The sequence below is a fragment of the Tursiops truncatus genome, chromosome 2, assembly GCF_011762595.2.
Source record: "Tursiops truncatus isolate mTurTru1 chromosome 2, mTurTru1.mat.Y, whole genome shotgun sequence".
Taxonomy (NCBI): Eukaryota; Metazoa; Chordata; class Mammalia; order Artiodactyla; family Delphinidae; genus Tursiops; species Tursiops truncatus.
Genome location: NC_047035.1, coordinates 43114650 through 43133664, shown reverse-complemented (window position 1 = coordinate 43133664; position 19015 = coordinate 43114650). Strand labels below are relative to the sequence as shown.

At 38.9% G+C, this 19015-nt stretch overlaps 1 protein-coding gene across 1 annotated transcript in view; it reads right to left on the bottom strand.

Moving 5' to 3' along the window:
- Positions 1–1417: 1417 nt before the first annotated feature.
- Positions 1418–19015, bottom strand: part of ARMH4 (armadillo like helical domain containing 4) — a 128230-nt gene continuing 110632 nt past the window's right edge. Inside the window, exons 5-7 of the mRNA XM_033851098.2 lie at positions 9364–9395; positions 2398–2532; positions 1418–2154 (exon numbers count right to left, since the gene is read on the bottom strand). Of these exons, the coding sequence (XP_033706989.1) occupies positions 2086–2154; positions 2398–2532; positions 9364–9395 (236 nt within the window). The 3' untranslated portion in view covers positions 1418–2085. The remainder of the gene's footprint in view (positions 2155–2397; positions 2533–9363; positions 9396–19015) is intronic.

Below are 19015 nucleotides of genomic sequence, written 5' to 3'. Positions count from 1 at the left end.
GTGTCGATTGCTAATGTCTATTTGACTGTACAGAGCTTTTCATTTGTCTTGATCAATTTCACCCATTTGCCTATATCTCTTGGCAAAAAGAATTAAAATTAATTTATGAAAACATTCCTGTAAGCCAGCTATCCTTCAAGAATGAATTCAAGAAAGAGTTCTCTATTAGTTCCCTAGAGGTGATACTTAAAGTTATGTGATTATAAGGAAATAGCTGATGTGGGAGAGGAAAAGAATTTGTGTGCATAAGAGAGAAATTAGTAAGACATCGTTCATTTACCAAAGACAGAAACTTGTATGACATGTTCCTGGGCCAAGAAGCTATTTCCTTAGAACTCTGGTTTTAAAGAAAGACTCTGAAATGTTATTGGTTCCTCCAAAGTATGTGGAAAGGGCATTGAGCTGAAGATAGGGGTGTGTGGTTTTGAGTCCATGGGTCTAGTCCTCATTCTTCCTGGGTATACTTTTGGATAATCATTTCACTTCTCTGCTTCAGCTCTGTCTTCAGTCAAATGGGAGAATAAAAACATACCTCCTGGGCTTCCCTGGTGGCGCAGTGGTTGAGAGTCCGCCTGCCGATGCTAGGGGACACGGGTTCGTGCCCCGGTCCGGGAGGATCCCACAAGCCATGGAGCGGCTGGGCCCGTGAGCCATGGCCGCTGAGCCTGTGCGTCCGGAGCCTGTGCTCCGCAACGGGAGAGGCCACAACAGTGAGAAGCCCGCGTACCGCAAAAAAAAAATCAAAAACATACCTCCTACGTCACACAGTGGCTATTAGAAACAACTGTGCAGCTTGCCTTGAACACAGCAGAGCAGGTTCCAATAAATGGGAACAAGTTCTCCATAGTGTAAAGCACCATGGACAGTATTATTAGTAACCTTTATTCTTCCACGCAAACGAGCCAAGTCTTTACCCAAAAACTCTACTTCCTGAAAGTCCCAAATACCTAGATGCAAAAGACAGGGCAAGGAATTACATTCCAAGGGAAATGAGAAATGATCTAACACAGTCCAGCATCGCCCAAAGTGAGATGCCCTGAGACAGGCTGGTTTTTTCATAAGTCCCGTCATGTGCCAGGACTCTAGCCCCCGAGTCTGCTCCTACCACAGAATGTGTTTTTCTAATAAAGCCAAACGAGGACCAATGGCAGCCCAATCATTGCATGGCCAAGACCACAGATGCAGAAAAGCAACATTTTGAATAATTCAGAATGGTAGCCACACAAGCACGGAGCCAAATGGCAGAGATAAATGCTCTGGGAGCTTATCTATCCTCCTTTTCCTCTTGATTTCTTCCTCATTTCTTCTTGACAAAGTGAATGATACACATAAAGGACGTCTCTTAATGATAAACATGTAAGAATCTATTGACAGGTCTTTTGGACTCAATTACACTATTTAAGAAAGCAAGCTTACATTAAGACCGAGAGTCAATTTAATGCATTATTTCTAGTGCATTTTTTCTTTGCCAAGAATAAGAGGGAAGGGGAAAAATAATAAAAACCAGGAGACAAGTACATAATGTAAGGTACAAACAAATCTATATATATCCTAATGTGCTGAGAGGTCTTCTTGATGAAAAGATTTCACTCCGAGTTGCTGCTAGTTTTGATGCAAATGTAGTATGTGGCATGGCCCACGAGCCTAGGGATTCAAGTAGGTAGAGCAGTCATCACAAGTTCTTCTTTGTTAAGATTTCTATTTCAGAGTCGAGTGTGCCTTGGCAGCAATACTTGTTATTCTTCAGCGCATGTAGTCCAAACCAAGGACAAGACAATGTCGAAAAATACAAAATATTTACCTAACCTAGCAACTCCTACTGAACACATGTATGCTGCATATTTACGAGTTGTAGCCCGTGGTTGTGGAATTTTCACTACAGAATAAAAACAAATACTGCATATTACAGTTCATATACAGCATGCCTTTTCTGCTCAGTACACGAAAAATCTACTCCCCAGCAGATAATGAAACTGATGGCCTGACAGCCCCAGCATGGCAGAATGTTGTCCTCTTTTTTTTTGCCCCCAAATAAAAAATAAAATCATAAGATCGTTGACTCTTCCAATTAAATTCCAGTCCAATTCAAAATTCATCTTCAGAGCTGTCAGCTAAGAGCATCACTCGATCTTGCATGCTGTTGAATTCTCTCTGCTGGGGAAAGAAAACAGAGAAGCATTAAACTCCTTCTGCCGCAGAGCAAAGCTGAGGAACAGGCCCCCTTTAAAAGACACGTGAACAAACCAAGCCGAGGCAGCAGCTGCAGCAGCTCATCAGAACCACTGGGCACATCAGTCCCATTCATGCCTCATTAGGCCCCGTGTGCTTTATTAAGCCAATTAGAAAAGCGAAGGATGTTCGGAAACTGATTAGGTTTCGCTGTTGTTGATTCCATACCTTTCTTTTATGCCTTTTGAAGCCATTTCGCCTTCGGCGATTCATAACCTTAATGCTGTAGAGCGCTCCCAAGATGAACAAGGCTCCAGCTATCCCAACCCCCACGGGCACCAGCATCCCAGACATATAGCCAGCCTGCCCAGGAAAAGAAACACACATTAGGATGCTAAACAGACTGCTGCCCTGGGTTTCTCAGGACTGCTGGAGGGCAGCAGGTTTTTAGACACTTTGAAATCTCCTGTCTGCTTTGTTATAAAATAGCACCTGGAATAAAGTTACTTTTTAGAGCGAAGGCAACAGAGAGAGAGATGTGACTATTTTGGGATATTTCAAATACGCAGAAGAAGTACTGAATAAATCAGCCAGACCTAGTGGAACCTCCAGCCACTTGCTTATGCACACTTGTCAACACCAGGTTTTGGTGACAGAAATATAATTTGTATTAAAGATGGATGAAGTAAGCCTCTGAGAATGCCAGGACTATTAAAATGCTATAAATTGGAAATAGCAGTCTGAGTCAAGCTCCAGGGGGAGTTGAAGTGCCCAATGGAACATTGTGCTTCTAAGAGGGCAGAAGGAGGGCCTTGACTTTGGTAGTCCCTGTCTCACAATCTTAGCTGCATCACAGTAAGAAAGGAAAGAGGCATGTGCTTGTATGGGAGTGAAAAGTGAGAGTTTCTGGAGACAGCAAGGAAGAGAAGGACCTGCAAAGGAAAGAGGAAGTACGTTAGGTGTTGGAGCCCAGGCAAAAAAGACAAGGATGAGGAGAGAGTTGCACAGAATGTGGATGGCTTTGTTTATATGAAAGAAAATATCTGCCCAGTGGACAAGGCCAAAGTTGAAGGTTGGGAGGGAATTCTGAATGTCCCCAGCCCCAAAGAAAGAAAGTGGCAGAGAGGGGCACAAAGATCACTGCTAACAACACTGGTACTTCCAAAAGAGCCTGGAGGTTTCAAACGCATGTGGGTCTCCAACATCCCCAAGGTGTTACTATGGATACTTCAGTCCTAAGAGAGCAGCGTGATCTCCACACATCTCTGGGCTTGAGTAAGTAGCTCAGGACCAACCCAAGTTCAGGGTAAGGCCATCACCCTAAAGGTGCTCCCTGCATCTTGGCCAATAAGACACCTAAGGGATAGAGGTGGATGAATAACCAGAGCCTTTCATAGAGGAACACGACACTGGTTTACCTTCCACGATGGCCCCTTCTAGAAGCCTACCCAGAAAAAAACCATAAACAATTATCAATTTTAAAAGTACTGTAATAAGTACTTTTGATAGACATTATTTTATGGGGGAAAAACCATGAGTCTGTTCACTTATTTGACTATTTCTAAAAATTTTAATATAGCAAAAACTATTTCCAGTATCTTTCAGAATGAGGCCCAAACAGAGAAGGACAAAAAATAAAAGTTTTCTAACAAGTGCCGAAGTAAGCAGGCTATGATGCTTTCCCAACATTTCTAGAATTAATCAAAGGGACAAGACCTTACAAAACTGCAGCACCCTCTTGTACACAGCCAGCTCGTTCACTGGTTTTGTTTTTCAGAGTCTTGAGTTAGAGAAGAATGTGGAATTTTTTCCATTAATTTGAGAACATAGCATTGTTCCTCAGCATACTAAGTGTTTTTCCCCAAGAAACAAAGCTCAGTCATTTTCCAACAAATTAATATGCTTTACAGAAACCCAAACTTTCTTCTAGATCTACGAAAGGCTTATAAAAGTCTGTAATTTTCCATTGCTCTCACCAGAGCTATGAATTTCTTTTTACATCACCATTCCCAGTGCATGGAAATATACATATATGTTGATGTATGATAATTTTAAGCACAGTAGATTAGATTTTACAGAGCTGTACATTCAAAGGATGATATTTGAACTTTTGGAAGCTCAACTTGATCAACCTCTGAGTGGGTCTCCTCACACTATGTAACTCAACCCCACACCAAAAATATGAATATTACAAAATGTGTCACTTTTTGCATGTTTCTTATTTACACATTGAGGCTTCCCGTTTCGAGAGCTTTAAATCATGTAGACTTCACAAAAATTCAATTAATCTCTCTCCTCTCTTTATTCCTCGTGTGTGTGTGTGTGTGTGTGTGTGTGTGTGTGTGTGTGTGTGTCATCTGCCTGTGCCTTGAAATTACAAGTAAATTACAAGATGGGAATAAAGCAACCTACCCTCTTCAAATATAATTTAACCATCCCTCATACAAAACTGACTAATTGAAAATAAGCTCTGTTTTTAGAATTGCCCATGACTTGTTTCCTGTAGAAAGGAAAACAAATAAGACACGTACATATTAAGTTATAAATTCTGCCTAGCACCTTTTCTCTGTTCAGAATTATTGGACGTGCACATTCCTCCACATGTAACTTGCCGAGAAGAACACAACTGCATCTGTGCATATTCCAACCGAGAATGCATAACCTGAATCTAATCATGAGGAAACGTCCAATAAACCTAAACTGAATATTCTATTTTTTAAAGCACTGTATTCTTAAAAAAATATCAGCGTCATGAAAGACAAAAGATGGTTATGCAAATGGTCCACATTAAAGAAAACTAAAGAATCCTGACAACTAAATGTGTGACATGACCCTAGACTAGATCCTGTAACGGAGGAGAAAAATGAATTTATAAAGGAGATTTGGGGTCTGTTAACCAAAAGACTGAAATCTAGGTGCCAGAACAAAGTATGATATCAATGTTAAATGTACTCAAGCTGATAACTGTATTATGGTTTGCTAACAGAATATTCGTATTCATAGGAAATACACACTGAAGTATTTGGTGTAAAAGGACCATGATGTACGCGGCTTTCCTCAAACGGCTCAGAAAAAAGGAGCAGAGGTAGAAATGGGGTAACGTGGGAAGAATAAGTGCATCTGGAGAAAAGGAACAGGGGTATTCTTTGTACTATCCTTATTCTTGTATCTTTTCTGTAAATTTGAAATTATTTCCAAATAAACAGTTTGAAAATTAAAAAATGGATTGTTAAGATAATATTTACTAGATATAGTTGTTTTTTTTTGTTTGTTTGGTTGGTTTTGGTTTGTTTGTTTTGTTTTATATTTATGAGAAAGGTATCCTTCCTTCTCAGGATACTGTATTTGTTCAGAAACACTGGTTTTCAAGAAAATGATAAGAAAACCATATGATGCACTGTACTGCCTAAAGTCTGCTGAATTCAGTACCCTTATGATGTCTGTTCGACAGTGGTTCTCAAACCTGAACATGCATCAGAATCACCTTCAAGACTTGTCAAAACACAGATTGTTGGACCCCTTTCCCCGAGTTTCTGATTCAGTAGGTCTAGTGAGGGACCTGAGATTTTGTATTTCTAACAAGCTCCCAGGTAATGCAATGCTACTGGTGCAGACTATACATGAGAATGGCTGTTATGGAATATAGGCTGGATCATCCATTTTCTGCATTATTTCCTAAAGCTAGAAGAAATAGAACGACCTTGGTAATATAACAACAGGGCTGGCCTGTATTATACAACTAAAATGTTGATGCATCTTCAATTTTGAGAAACAATATAGATGTTGAAAAAATACATCAATAGGTAGCCAGGTAAGGATTTGTCAAACAAGCATCACTAACTTGGACATTTAAACAGGAAGAAGGTTAATGATGGAATGAGTATAGGGACTGTCCCTTGATAGCCATTCGCCCCTTCTTCTAGAGCAATAGCACCTTCCATCTGGGCTGGGCACAGAATAACGATTACTTCTCCCTTCCTTCTATGCAGCTGGATGTGACCATGTGATAAGCCTCACTAAGGAGACGATACATTAGTGACACGTGCAACTTCCAGAGCATGCTCTTCAAGGGGGGAGCAGAGCCTTTACCCACCCCCCCCTTTAAGAATGGCAGAGTGCCTTTATCTCCCCTTTTAAAGGGGGAGGGATATCTTAGCCTCCCTTTTTCTTCCTTCCTTCTGGCTAGAGTATAGACCTAATTGCCATCCAGGACCATGAGATGACCTCGAGAATAAAGGTCACAAGTCACGGAGCATCAAACAGAAGGAGGCTGAGCCTTCAATGTTGCTCCTCACTAACCCCTGATTGCTACCTCCAGACTCACAAATGAGAGACAAACAAAGTTCTCTCTTGGTTAAGCCATTGTCATTGGGGGGGGGGGGGTTGTCTGTCACTCATAGCTGATCTTAATCCTAACTAATATAGGAAGACTAAACAATAACAACAAAGAGAATAATTCAGAACTTTTTAGAACACCTACCACCCTTTCTAGAGTCCAGCTAACTAACAGGGAAACCAATATCAGGACCAATTAAATGAAGCTAAACTGAGAAGATGTTCTGGGTTGACTGAAGAGCCAGTTAAATATGTAGTTTAGCTTTCAGTTCTAAGGGGCTCTGTGACTTTCAACAAAACGGCAATAGTTTCACTCTCAAATAGTTTCTGAAGATAATGACTCACGAGACTTTTATAGATGATCGCTAGCTAGCTAGACATATGAAGAGAAAGAGGGAGGGGGGAAGAGAGGAAGCGAAAGGAAGGAGGGAGAGAGAGAGAGGAAGATATGCATACATATATTATATATGTATGTGTGTGTGTGTGTGTGTGTGTGTGTACACATATGATTGTATGTATCAAGTAAGTGTATAATATTTCACTCCCAGAGGGAGGCGACTGATTAGACTGAGTCCCTCCAAGAAAAAAATCAAAATATGAAGGCAAGTACAGCAACATGGATGGACCTAGAGATTATCATATGAAGTAAGTCAGAGAAAGACGAATAACATATGATATCACTTACATGTGGAATCTAAAAAAAAAATGATACAAATGAACTTATTTACAAAACAGAAATAGACTCACAGACATAGAAAACAAATTTATAGTTACCAAAGGAGGTAGCGGGGGGAGGGGGAAGGATAAATTAGGAGTTTGGGATTAACATATACACACTACTATATATAAAATAGATAATCAACAAGAACCTACTGTATAGCACAAGGAACTCTAGTCAGCATTCTGTAATAACCTATATGGGAAAAGAATCTGAAAAAGAATAGAGATCTATATATATGTATAACTGAATCACTTTGCTGTATACCTGAAACTAATACAACATTGTAAATAACTACAATTTAAAAAATGGTTAAATTAAAAAAAAAATGAAGACAAAGCAAGTCAACCTGGTGGGAGCTTCAACTATTTTTCTTCCAATTTTTTAAAACTAAAACATAACTGAAAAAATGCTACAGAATAAAATGAAAAGAGGGCTGGAAAAACTTCAGAATAGTCCAGAAAACTGAGGCCATACATAAAATTATTTCTCTTGGTGAAATGGAGCAGGGAGAGGGTGCCAGGTCTTTGAGACAAGAAGGAATGGTCCACAAGAAGAGAAAATACAGCCTTTCTCCAAAGCTACACAGATTTCTAAATGGAGTGGTGAAGCTATATATACATACAGGTAAGAAACTTTGCAACAGCCAGCTTCAGAACAGGCTTCATGCCAACATTTGTTTTCTTAAGTCTATTTTTTGTCCATTTTTGTAATTCAGAAGGATATTTTCTATAGAAACAATGATATACGGACTCCTAGATTAAACTACCAGAGCCTATTTACTTTTCATTGTATTATATTTTCCCCTGAAAAATAACAAGAAGCATTATGAATGTAAATATATTCAGTTCTAAACTTTTGCGCTTCTCTTACCCCAAATCTTGCTCAGTCCTCTGATTACACCTCCCTTAGACAGCTGGACCCACTGCAGATACCAAAATGGCCTCCACTGATGTCAACAGGCTTAAAATTCTTCAACGTCACTTTTAATACATATGGACATAAAATAATCTCATTCTCAAAAACTATATAGGCTAAATTTTACTGAGAAGCAGAAAAATAATAGTGAGAAGAATTAATATAATTATACAATTTTAATTGCAGTTGAATGTTTTCTTTTATCCTTTAGCATTAAACTGTAGCAAAATAAATATTAATCATTCAAATATGGGGGAACTGACCTCAAATAATAAAAAAAGATATGAGATACCATCAACAGATGTATATTCTAAGAAAGGCGAATTGGAAGTAACTCCTATCTGGCAGTTGAAACGATTTCCATTTAACTAAACCCCCAGTGAAATCTGAGCTGGCTTATAGTAATTGGATCTGACACAGACTACAGCAAGGAGTTCAGAATTCCACCAATATTTTTATGAGTAATTCCAGTTTGAAATTACAAGGTACCAAAAATGAAACCTTAGAGAGTGTTGAAAATTAAAAGAAAATGAAAAATATAAACCTGGAAGGAAGTTAATATTGTCAGTCACAAATGTTGATGGCAGAATTAATGCAAGAGAGGAAAATACTTCTCTATAGTTGGCCATTCCAGATAGGTCAGCTCATCACTCAGCAGTGGCACTATGATAGACTACATAAAAGTGAGCCTAAGGAGAGTACTTAGGTGTTCAGGTGTTTTTAATCCCACCTCCCACTATGGTTTAAGGATGCCCTTTCCATCACAAAGTTTTATTCTTAAATCAAGTCCATCAATTTATGTCCTTGGGTCACAAAAATCAATGCCTTCCAAAATCCAAGGTATTTCTTCCTCATATAGGAAGATCAGGTTTAAAAGATCCTTGCATTGGGACATGAACTGCACACTAGAATGGGATTACACTCCTGCAATTCCCTAAAAGGAACTCCACCTTGACATGTAAATGGGGTTACTCAGTTGTACATACCAGGAATTACATTCCATAAGTATGAATGGCACTCCAAAGAATAAGGCATCCCTTGTATTATACAGACCTTAAAGGGAAGACCTCCTTTCTTGCTGGGCACCTGGAAGTGGCCCTGTATCTTTGCATAGATTACCATAATCAGAATAATGAAATAAAGCTCCATTACTCTCAAGATCTTGTGCTTGACAAAGCCATGCCCTCTAAGATAAATGCAAAGGAAGAAAATACTTCTCTTACCTTGTCTTTTAGTTTTTCCATCCAGCTTCTCACTACAGAAAATAAGAAAAGAAAATGTAAATAGCCACCTTTTTACTTATAGTTCATTGTGTTAAATTCATTTGGTAACTTACTTATATTTCATATATTAAGTTAATTTGATACAATGAAGGTATTATTGTATGAAATACAATAATACATAATGAAATACAGTGAATGGGTCAACAGTATTAACATAATGACAGCGATAGTCTTATTTTTATTCTCATTCATTTAAAAATACAAAAAAAAAAAAAGAGCACAAACATATCCCTCACATAACATTAAAGGAACAGAGAATATTTTTGCTTGCTAAATGTATTTTCTATTATTTTGGGGGAGGTCTGGGAGAAGAGAGAGGAAAACACCTTCAGAATACCAAATTTACTTCTAACCTGACATTTTCTCCTTTTTTTTTTTTAATGTTTTTTTTTTTTTTGACCCACTGGGCCCTTGGCAGTGAAAGCGTAGAGTCTTCACCAGTGGACCGCCAGGGAATTCACATTTTTCTCCTTACCTTTATTTCTCATCTTTCTCAGTTTTTAAGCTCAGTGGGAATTCTGCACTTGAATCAGTGTCAGAGAGCAAAGGTAGGAATGTGCACTGGGCAGGCCAGGGCTACTCAGCTCTTACTAAAAGTAGTCAATATTTTAGGCTCTGCAGGCTGTACAATCTCTGTCACAACTACTCAACTCTGCTGTTGCACTGAGAAAGCAGCCATAGACAGTAGCACATAAGCAAGTGCGTTTGGCTCTGTTCCAATACACTTTATGTATGGACACCAACATCTGAATTTCATGTGATTTTTTTATGTCACAAATATTTTTCTTTCGATTTTTTTCAACCAAACAAAAAATTGGAAAACATTCCAATGGGCCGTATAAGAATAGGCAGCAGGCCAGATGCGGTCACAGCCTGTTGACCCCAGGCATAGACATATTTTACTCAAGAAGCTGGTGTCTCCATTTACTATCTGACTTTAGTAATAACATATCTGACAACAGTGATGACAGCTAACGTGTGTACGGCTTTACCCCTTACAGAGCATGTTCGTATGTACTGCATCATTTGATAGGCAAACCAATGACAAACATGAGAGTCAGGTAAGATGATGCTCAGGGGAAAGAAGAGGAAACTGAGACTCAGAAAAACTAATAGCATTGCCACGGTTAACCAGGGAGGAAAGAGCCACTGGAACTCCAACCACCATCTGATTAACAACCTACAGGAATAAGGCTTCCCAATTACCCATTTCTTTTGGTGATACCACTGCTGTTTTGCTCTCTCAGGTTGAAGATGTGGAGATAGATACCTTTGGCTCTTCTATCTCCTTCAGTCCCCAGCCTCAATCTCTCATGTCAAGACCTTGGAGGACAAATCTCAGATTTGTCCTCCCCTCATAGCTCCTTCTGTCTCAACTGGGATTCAGGCAAAGACGGTGGTGCTCAATCAGAATAAAATAAGAGTCAAGGGAAGGGCAAAGTAAGACAGTGCAGGCCCCTCAAGAACTAAGCCATGGATCAGTGATTCTGGGAGTGGTTCCATGGAGAAGTGAGGTCAACCACTGATTCACTGAGTGACTTTGGAGAAATTAGCAAACCTCTTGGATGCTCAGTTTCCTCATATGTGAAATGAAGATGGTAATACTTGTCTTATGAGATGGCTGTGAAGATTAGAAATAACATGTGCAAAGTGTCTAGTACAGAACTTAGTGTAGAAAACCAAAATAAGAAATCTGGGATAGGAAGGGGAAAAGAAAGACACGTGAAATATGAGTATTGTGTTAACATGGCTCGACTAAGCCCAAGATATAAAGTTAAAGTCAAGCAAGAGAATGCTTCCAACTCATTCATTCGTTCAACAATATTTACAGTGCACAGTGTGTTGGCCAGTCACTGTGCTCAACACCGTATCAGTAGAAGATATGGGGACCTAATTCCAGTGAGAAAAGGTTAGGACATCAGGTCTATAAGACATGGATGACAAGCAGCAACATAGGGACTGAGAGAGTGAGGGACAGAGCAGGAGAGCCAATTACTGGGGCACACAGCAGAATGCCAACCTCAGAAGCAAGATGTCCAGAATCAGGGAATCAGCTGGATATTACGTAAAGAGAGGTGGGAGCAGGAATGCTGGTGTGAGGACATCATGGAGGAGGTGAGCAGGGGCCGGCTGACTACCTGTCGATGGCAGCCCAGGGGTAGATTGGAGAAGAGGGAAAGGAGGCACAGATGGCGCCAAGGTCTGAGGCACTGATAGGTTTTCCAACTGTAGAAAATTCATTGCCAAGAGAAACGTTTTAACTTAAGCCTTATCGAGCCAGATCTCATTGACAATCTGTCCAGATCTTAGGTGCTTAAAGTAAATTTCCAAGTCCTGCTTTGGGTGCTTCTTAAGGCAGTCATTCTTCACTGGGGGAGGGAAGGCATATTAGCATGGGATGTGCATATGTGCACAGGTAATCTGAAAGAGCACATTCGATGGATCTAGTTCTGTAGTTTATAATAGGAACTACAGAAAGAGAGCTGGGCAAACTCTACTTGGCTAGTGAGAGGGGTGATACACTAGAGATAGTGAGACAGTGTTTGTGGGGACATGGGTCTAAACAAGGTTGAGAAAAAACTGCTCTTCAGAGTATGTGAGCTTGGCTGTGTTTCTCCAATTAAGAACATGCGTCCCCAATAAAGATGTTAAAAAAAAAAAAAAAAAAAAGAACGTGCGACCACTAAGGATCACACCTTGTGCTTCTCAGGCATCCACCAGGGTTCTTGACACGGTATTAGGCAATAAATATTTTTTCCTTCTTTCAGCAAATATATATTGCTTTTCAATGAGTTCACAACTTTTGAGTAAACACGATTTTCTTTCATGAAGATTCTATAAACTGTTTTCAGCAAAATGTTCAAGGCGGTGTAAAAATAAATCTAACACAATGATGGTTTTGAAACTTAATAGAAATCAATAAGGAAATACAAAAGCTAGAAGAGAGAATATTGAAAAGATATTTAATAAAAAGAAAAGATTTACAAATGTTTACAAAATTCTGTAAACATTTGCAACTGGAGGTTAATGGTAGATTTCCATAGTGGGGAACATGAGAATGTGAGGCCCTTCCACTTGGTTAATTCCTCAGCCCACAGCTACAGATTCATTCTAATCCTACTGGTTCTGGTTTGTTTTCTTTCTTGAAATTTTACTGATGCAAGTCTGAAAGTGTAGCAATATAATCATGCCTGTGGTCTCCTTCTGTACAGAGAGAGGTAAATGTGGGCAAAAAAGTAGACAGGGATTATTAAAAGCAAAAAAAGTAGACAAGGATCATTAAAAGCAAGTTCTCCATTATGCTCACCAGTGTCCTCTTCTGTACAGGAGTTCCAGGAGCAGCAATTAGCCCTCTCCTAGCTTATCTACTAGAAAACAGGGAGGAGGGGGAGAGTAAAAAAGAAATTGCAGATAAAACATTTCCATGTATCTTGTCAATTATAAGTATGGTTGGTTTTCAAATATACTGTGGCTGAAAAGTCTCCTAAACTGCTAATTTACAAGGGTATTCTTAATTTTCATTTATTTCCAATAATAAAGTTTTATTAGCTATATTTATCCCAGGCACATATAAACTCCCTTTCACGAAAGGGGGAAGGTGTACACCTGACATGGTCCTGCCCACCAGAAAGAAAAGATCAAGCCTCAACCACCAGAACACAGGGACTAGTCCCCTCCACCAGGAAGCCTACACAACGCACTGAACCAACCTTAGCCAATGGGGGCAGACACCAAAACCAACAGGAACTACGAACCTGTAGCCTGCTAAAAGGAGACCCCAAACACTGTAAGTTAAGCAAAATGAAAAGACAGAGAAACACACAGCAGATGAAGGAGCAAGGTAAAAACCCACCAGACCAAACAAATGAGAGGAAATAGACAGTCTACCTAAAAAAGAATTCAGAGTAATGATAGTAAAGATGATCCAAAATCTTGGAAATAGAATGGAGAAAATACAAGAAATGTTTAACAAGGACCTAGAAGAACTAAAGCACAAACAAACAATGATGAACAACACAATAAATGAAATTAAAAATTCTCCAGAAGGAATCAATAGCAGAATAACTGGAGCAGAAGAACAGATAAGTGACCTGGAAGATAAAATAGTGGAAATAACTACCACAGAGCAGAATGAAGAAAAAAGAATGAAAAGAATTGAGGACAGTTTCAGAGACCTCAGGGACAACATTAAACATACCATCATTCGAATTATAGGTGTCCCAGAAGAAGATGAGAAAAAGAAAGGAACGGAGAAAATATCTGAAGAGATTATAGTTGAAAACTTCCCTAATATGGGAAAGGGAATAGTCAATCAAGTCCAGGAAGTGCAGAGAGTCCCATACAGGATAAATCCAAGGAGAAATATTCCAAGACACATATTAATCAAACTATCAAAGATTAAAAACAAAGAAAAAATATTAAAAGCAGCAAGGGAAAAACAACAAATAACATACAAGGGAATCCCCATAAGGTTAATAGCTGATCTTTCAGCAGAAACTCTGAAAGCCAGAAGGGAGTGGCAGGACATATTTAAAGTGATGAAAGGGAAAAACCTACAACCAAGATTACTCTACCCAGCAAGAATTTCATTCAGATTTGACAGAGAAACTAAAACCTTTACAGACAAGCAAAAGCTAAGAGAATTCAGCACCACCAAACCAGATTTACTAAAGGAAATGCGAAAGGAACTTCTCTAGGCAGAAAACACAAGAGAAGGAAGAGACATACAATAACAAACCCGAAACAATTAAGAAAATGGTAATAGGAACATACATACTGATAATTATCTTAAATGTAAATGGATTAAATGCTCCAACCAAAAGACAAAGACTAGCTGAATGGATACAAAAACAAGACCCGTATATATGCTGTCTACAAGAGACCAACTTCAGACCTAGGGACACATACAGACTGAAAGTGAGGGGATGGAAAAAGATATTCCATGCAAATGGAAATCAAAAGAAAGCTGGAGTAGCAATTCTCATATCAGACAAAATAGACTTTAAAATAAAAACTATTACAAGAGACAAAGAAGGACACTACATAATGATCAAGGAATCAATCCAGGAAGAAGACATAACAATTGTAAATATTTATGCACCCAACATAGGAGCACCTCAATACATAAAGCAAATACTAACAGCCATAAAACGGGAAAGCAACAGTAACACAATCATAGTAGGGGACTTTAAAACCCCACTTTCACCAATGGACAGATCATCCAAAATGAAAATAAAAAAGGAAACACAAGCTTTAAATGATAAATTAAACAAGATGGACTTAATTGATATTTATAGGACATTTCATCGAAAAACAACAGAATACACTTTCTTCTCAAGTGCTCATGGAACATTCTCCAGGATAGATCATACCTTGGGTCACAAATCAAGCCTTGGTAAATTTAAGAAAATTGAAATAGTATCAAGTAACAATGATATGAGACTAGAAATCAATTACAGGAAAAAATCTGTAAAACATACTAACACATGGAGGCTAAACAATACACTACTTAATAACCGTCAGATCACTGAAGAAATCAAAGAGGAAATTAAAAAATACTCAGAAACAGATGACAGTGAAAACACGATGACCCAAAACCTATGGGAAGCAGCAAAAGCAGTTCTAAGAGGGAAGTTTAGAGCAACAATCCTACCTCAAGAAACAAGCAACATCTCAAATAAACAACCTAATCTTACACCTAAGGCAATTAGAGAAAGAACAAAAACACCCCAAAGTTAGCAGCAGGAAAGAAATCATAAAGATCAGATCAGAAATAAATGAAAAAGAAATGAAGGAAACAATAGCAAAGATCAATAAAACTAAAAGCTGGTTCTTTGAGAAGATAAACAAAATTGATAAACCATTAGCCAGACTCATCAAGAAGAAAAAGGGAGAAGACTCAAATCAACAGAATTAGAAATGAAAAAGGAGAAGCAACAACTGACACTGCAGAAGTACAAAGGATCATGAGAGATTACTACCAGCAACTATATGCCAATAAAATGGACAATCTGGAAGAAATGGACAAATTCTTAGAAAAGCACAACCTTCTGACTGAACCAGGAAGAAATAGAAAATATGAACAAACCAATCACAAGTATTGAAATTGAGACTGTGATTAAAAATCTTCCAACAAAAGTGCAGGACCAGATGGCTTCACAGGAGAATTCTATCAAACATTTAGAGAAGAGCTAATACCTATCCTTCTCAAACTCTTCCAAAATATACCAGAGGGAGGAACACTCCCATACTCATTCTATGAGGCCACCATCACCCTGATACCAAAACCATACAAAGATGTCACAAAGAAAGAAAACTACAGGCCAATATCACTGATGAACATAGATGCAAAAATCGTCAACAAAATACCAGCAAACAGAATCCAACAGCACATTAAAAGGATCATAGGGCTTCCCTGGTGGTGCAGTGGTTGAGAGTCCACCTGCCGATGCAGGGGACACGGGTTCGTGCCCCGGTCTGGGAAGATCCCCCATGCCATGGAGCAGCTGGGCCCATGAGCCATGGCTGCTGAGCCTGCGCGTCCAGAGCCTGTGTTCCGCAACGAGAGTGGCCACAACAGTGAGAGGCCCACATATAGCAAAAAAAAAGGATCATACACCATAATCAAGTGGGGTTTATCCCAGAAATACAAGGCTCTTCAATATACACAAATCAATCAATGTGATACACCATATTAACAAATTGAAAGGGAAAAACCATATAATCATCTCAATAGATGCAAAATAGCTTTTGACAAAATTCAACACCGATTTATGATAAAAACCCTCCAGAAAGAAGGCATAGAGGGAACTTACCTCAACATAATAAAGGTCATATATGGCAAACTCACAACGAACATCGTTCTCAATGGTGAAAAACTGAAACCATTTTCACTAAGATCAGGAACAAGACAAGGTTGTCCACTCTCACCACTATTATTCAACACAGTTTTGGAAGTTTTCACCATAGCAATCAGAGAAGAAAAAGAAATAAAAGGAATCCAAATCGGAAAACAAGAAGTAAAGGTGTCACTGCTTGCAGATGACATGATACTATACATAGACAATCCTAAAGATGCTACCAGAAAACTACTAGAGCTAATCAATGAATTTGGTAAAGTTGCAGAATACAAAATTAATGCACAGAAATCTCTTGCATTCCTATAAACTAATGTTTAAAAACCTGAAGGAGAAATTAAGGAAACACTCCCATTTACCATTGCAACAAAAGGAATAAAATACCTAAGAATAAACCTACCTAAGGAGACAAAAGATCTGTTTGCAGAAAACTATAAGACACTGATGAAAGAAATTAAAGATGATACAAACAGATGGAGAGATATACCATGTTCTTGGATTAGATTAATCAACATTGTGAAAATGACTATACTACCCAAAGCAATCTACAGATTCAATGCAATCCCTATCAAACTACCAATGGCATTTTTCACAGAACTAGCATGAAAAATTTCACAGTTTGTATGGAAACACAAGAGACCCCGAATAGCCAAAGCACTCTTGAGAAAGAAAAACAGAGCTGGAGGAATCAGGCTCCCGCACGTCAAATTATACTACAAAGCTACAGTAATCAAGACAGTATGGTACTGGCAAAAAACAGAAATACAGATCAATGGAACAGGATAGAAAGCCCAGAAATAAACCCACGCACATATGGTCACCTTATCTTTGATAAAGGAGGCAAGAATATACAATGGAGAAAAGACAGCCTCTTCATTAAGTGGTGCTGGGAAAACTGGACAGCTACATGTCAAAGAATGAAATGAGAACACTCCCTAACACCATACACAAAAATAAACTCAAAATGGATTAAAGACCTAAAGGTAAAGTCAGACACTATAAAACTCTTAGAGGAAAACACAGGTAGAACACTCTATGACATAAATCACAGCAAGATCCTTTTTGACCCACCTGCTAGAGAAATGGAAATAAAAACAAAAATAAGCAAATGGGACCTAATGAAACTTCAAAGCTTTTGCACAGCAAAGGAAACCATAAACAAGACAAAAAGACAACCCTCTGAATGGGAGAAAATTTTTGCAAATGAAGGAACAGACAAAGGATTAATCTCCAAAATTTACAAGCAGATCATGCAGCTCAATATCAAAAAACAAACAACCCAATCCAAAAATGGGCAGAAGACCTAAATAGACATTTCTCCAAAGAAGATATACAGATTGCCAACAACACATGAAAGAATGCTCAGTATCACTAATCATTAGAGAAATGCAAATCAAAACTACAATGAGGTATTACCTCACTCCAGTCAGAATGGCCATCATTAAAAAATCTACAAACAATAAATGCTGGAGAGGGTGTGGAGAAACGGGAACCCTCTTGCACTGTTGGTGGGAATGTAAATTAGTACAACCACTATGGAGAACAGTATGAAGGTTCCTTAAAAAACTAAAAATAGAACTACCATACGACCAAGCAATCCCACTACTGGGCATATACCCTGAGAAAGCCATAATTCAAAAAGAGTCATGTACCAAAATGTTCATTGTAGCTCTGTTTACAATAGCCAGGACATGGATGCAACCTAAGTGTCCATTGACAGATGAATGGTTAAAGATGTGGCACATATATACAATGGAATATTACTCAGCCATAAAAAGAAACAAAATTGAGTTATTTGTAGTGAGGTGGATGGACCTAGAGGCTGTCATACAGGGTGAAGTAAGTCAGAAAGAGAAAAACAAATACCGTATGCTAACACATATACATGGAATCTAAAAAAAAAAAAAAAATGGTTCTGAAGAACCTAGGGGCAGGACAGGAATAAAGACGCAGATGTAGAGAATGGACTTGAGGACACGGGGAGGGGGAAGGGTAAGCTGGGACGAAGTGAGAGAGTGGTATGGACTAATATATACCTCCAAATGTAAAATAGATAGCTAGTGGGAAGCAGCCGCATAGCACAGGGAGATCAGCTCGGTGCTTTGGGACCACCTAGAGGGGTGGGATAGGGAGGGTGGGAGGGAGATGCAAGAGGGAGGAGATATGGGGATATATGTATATGTATAGCTGATTCACTTTATTGTACAGCAGAAACTAACATAACATTGTAAAGCAATATTACTCCAATAAAGATGTTAAAAAAGAAAAAAAAGTTTAAAAAAAGGGAGGGGAGGTGTATAAAAAAATAAAATTCAAAACAAAGGGGGAATGGATGGGAGCCAGAGGATATCAGGATTTGGGAGAGCTAATAATTATTGAGCATCTGGCAAAAAAGCTTGCAAGGTAGGTATTACTATCCCCATTTTACAGATGAAGAAAACGAAGCTTAAGTAAAGTGCTGAGAGCCACGTAGCTAAAAAGTGGCTGAGCTGGAATTTGAACCCAGGCCCTATGGCTCTAAAGCATATACCTGTTCAGCAGGCCAGTGGGTCACTTTGGGGAGGGGTGTGGGCAGGTGGTCCAGGGTGACCATAACAGCACACAGTAGGGCTTTTTCAAGTTCTGGGACACAGTGTGTATCTGCTCACCTCTGTTAGTCCAGCTCCTTCTTTCTCTACATTCTCCTCCCTGTCTGACAAATGTTCTCTCTCTGCCTCTACATGGGTCTCCCACTA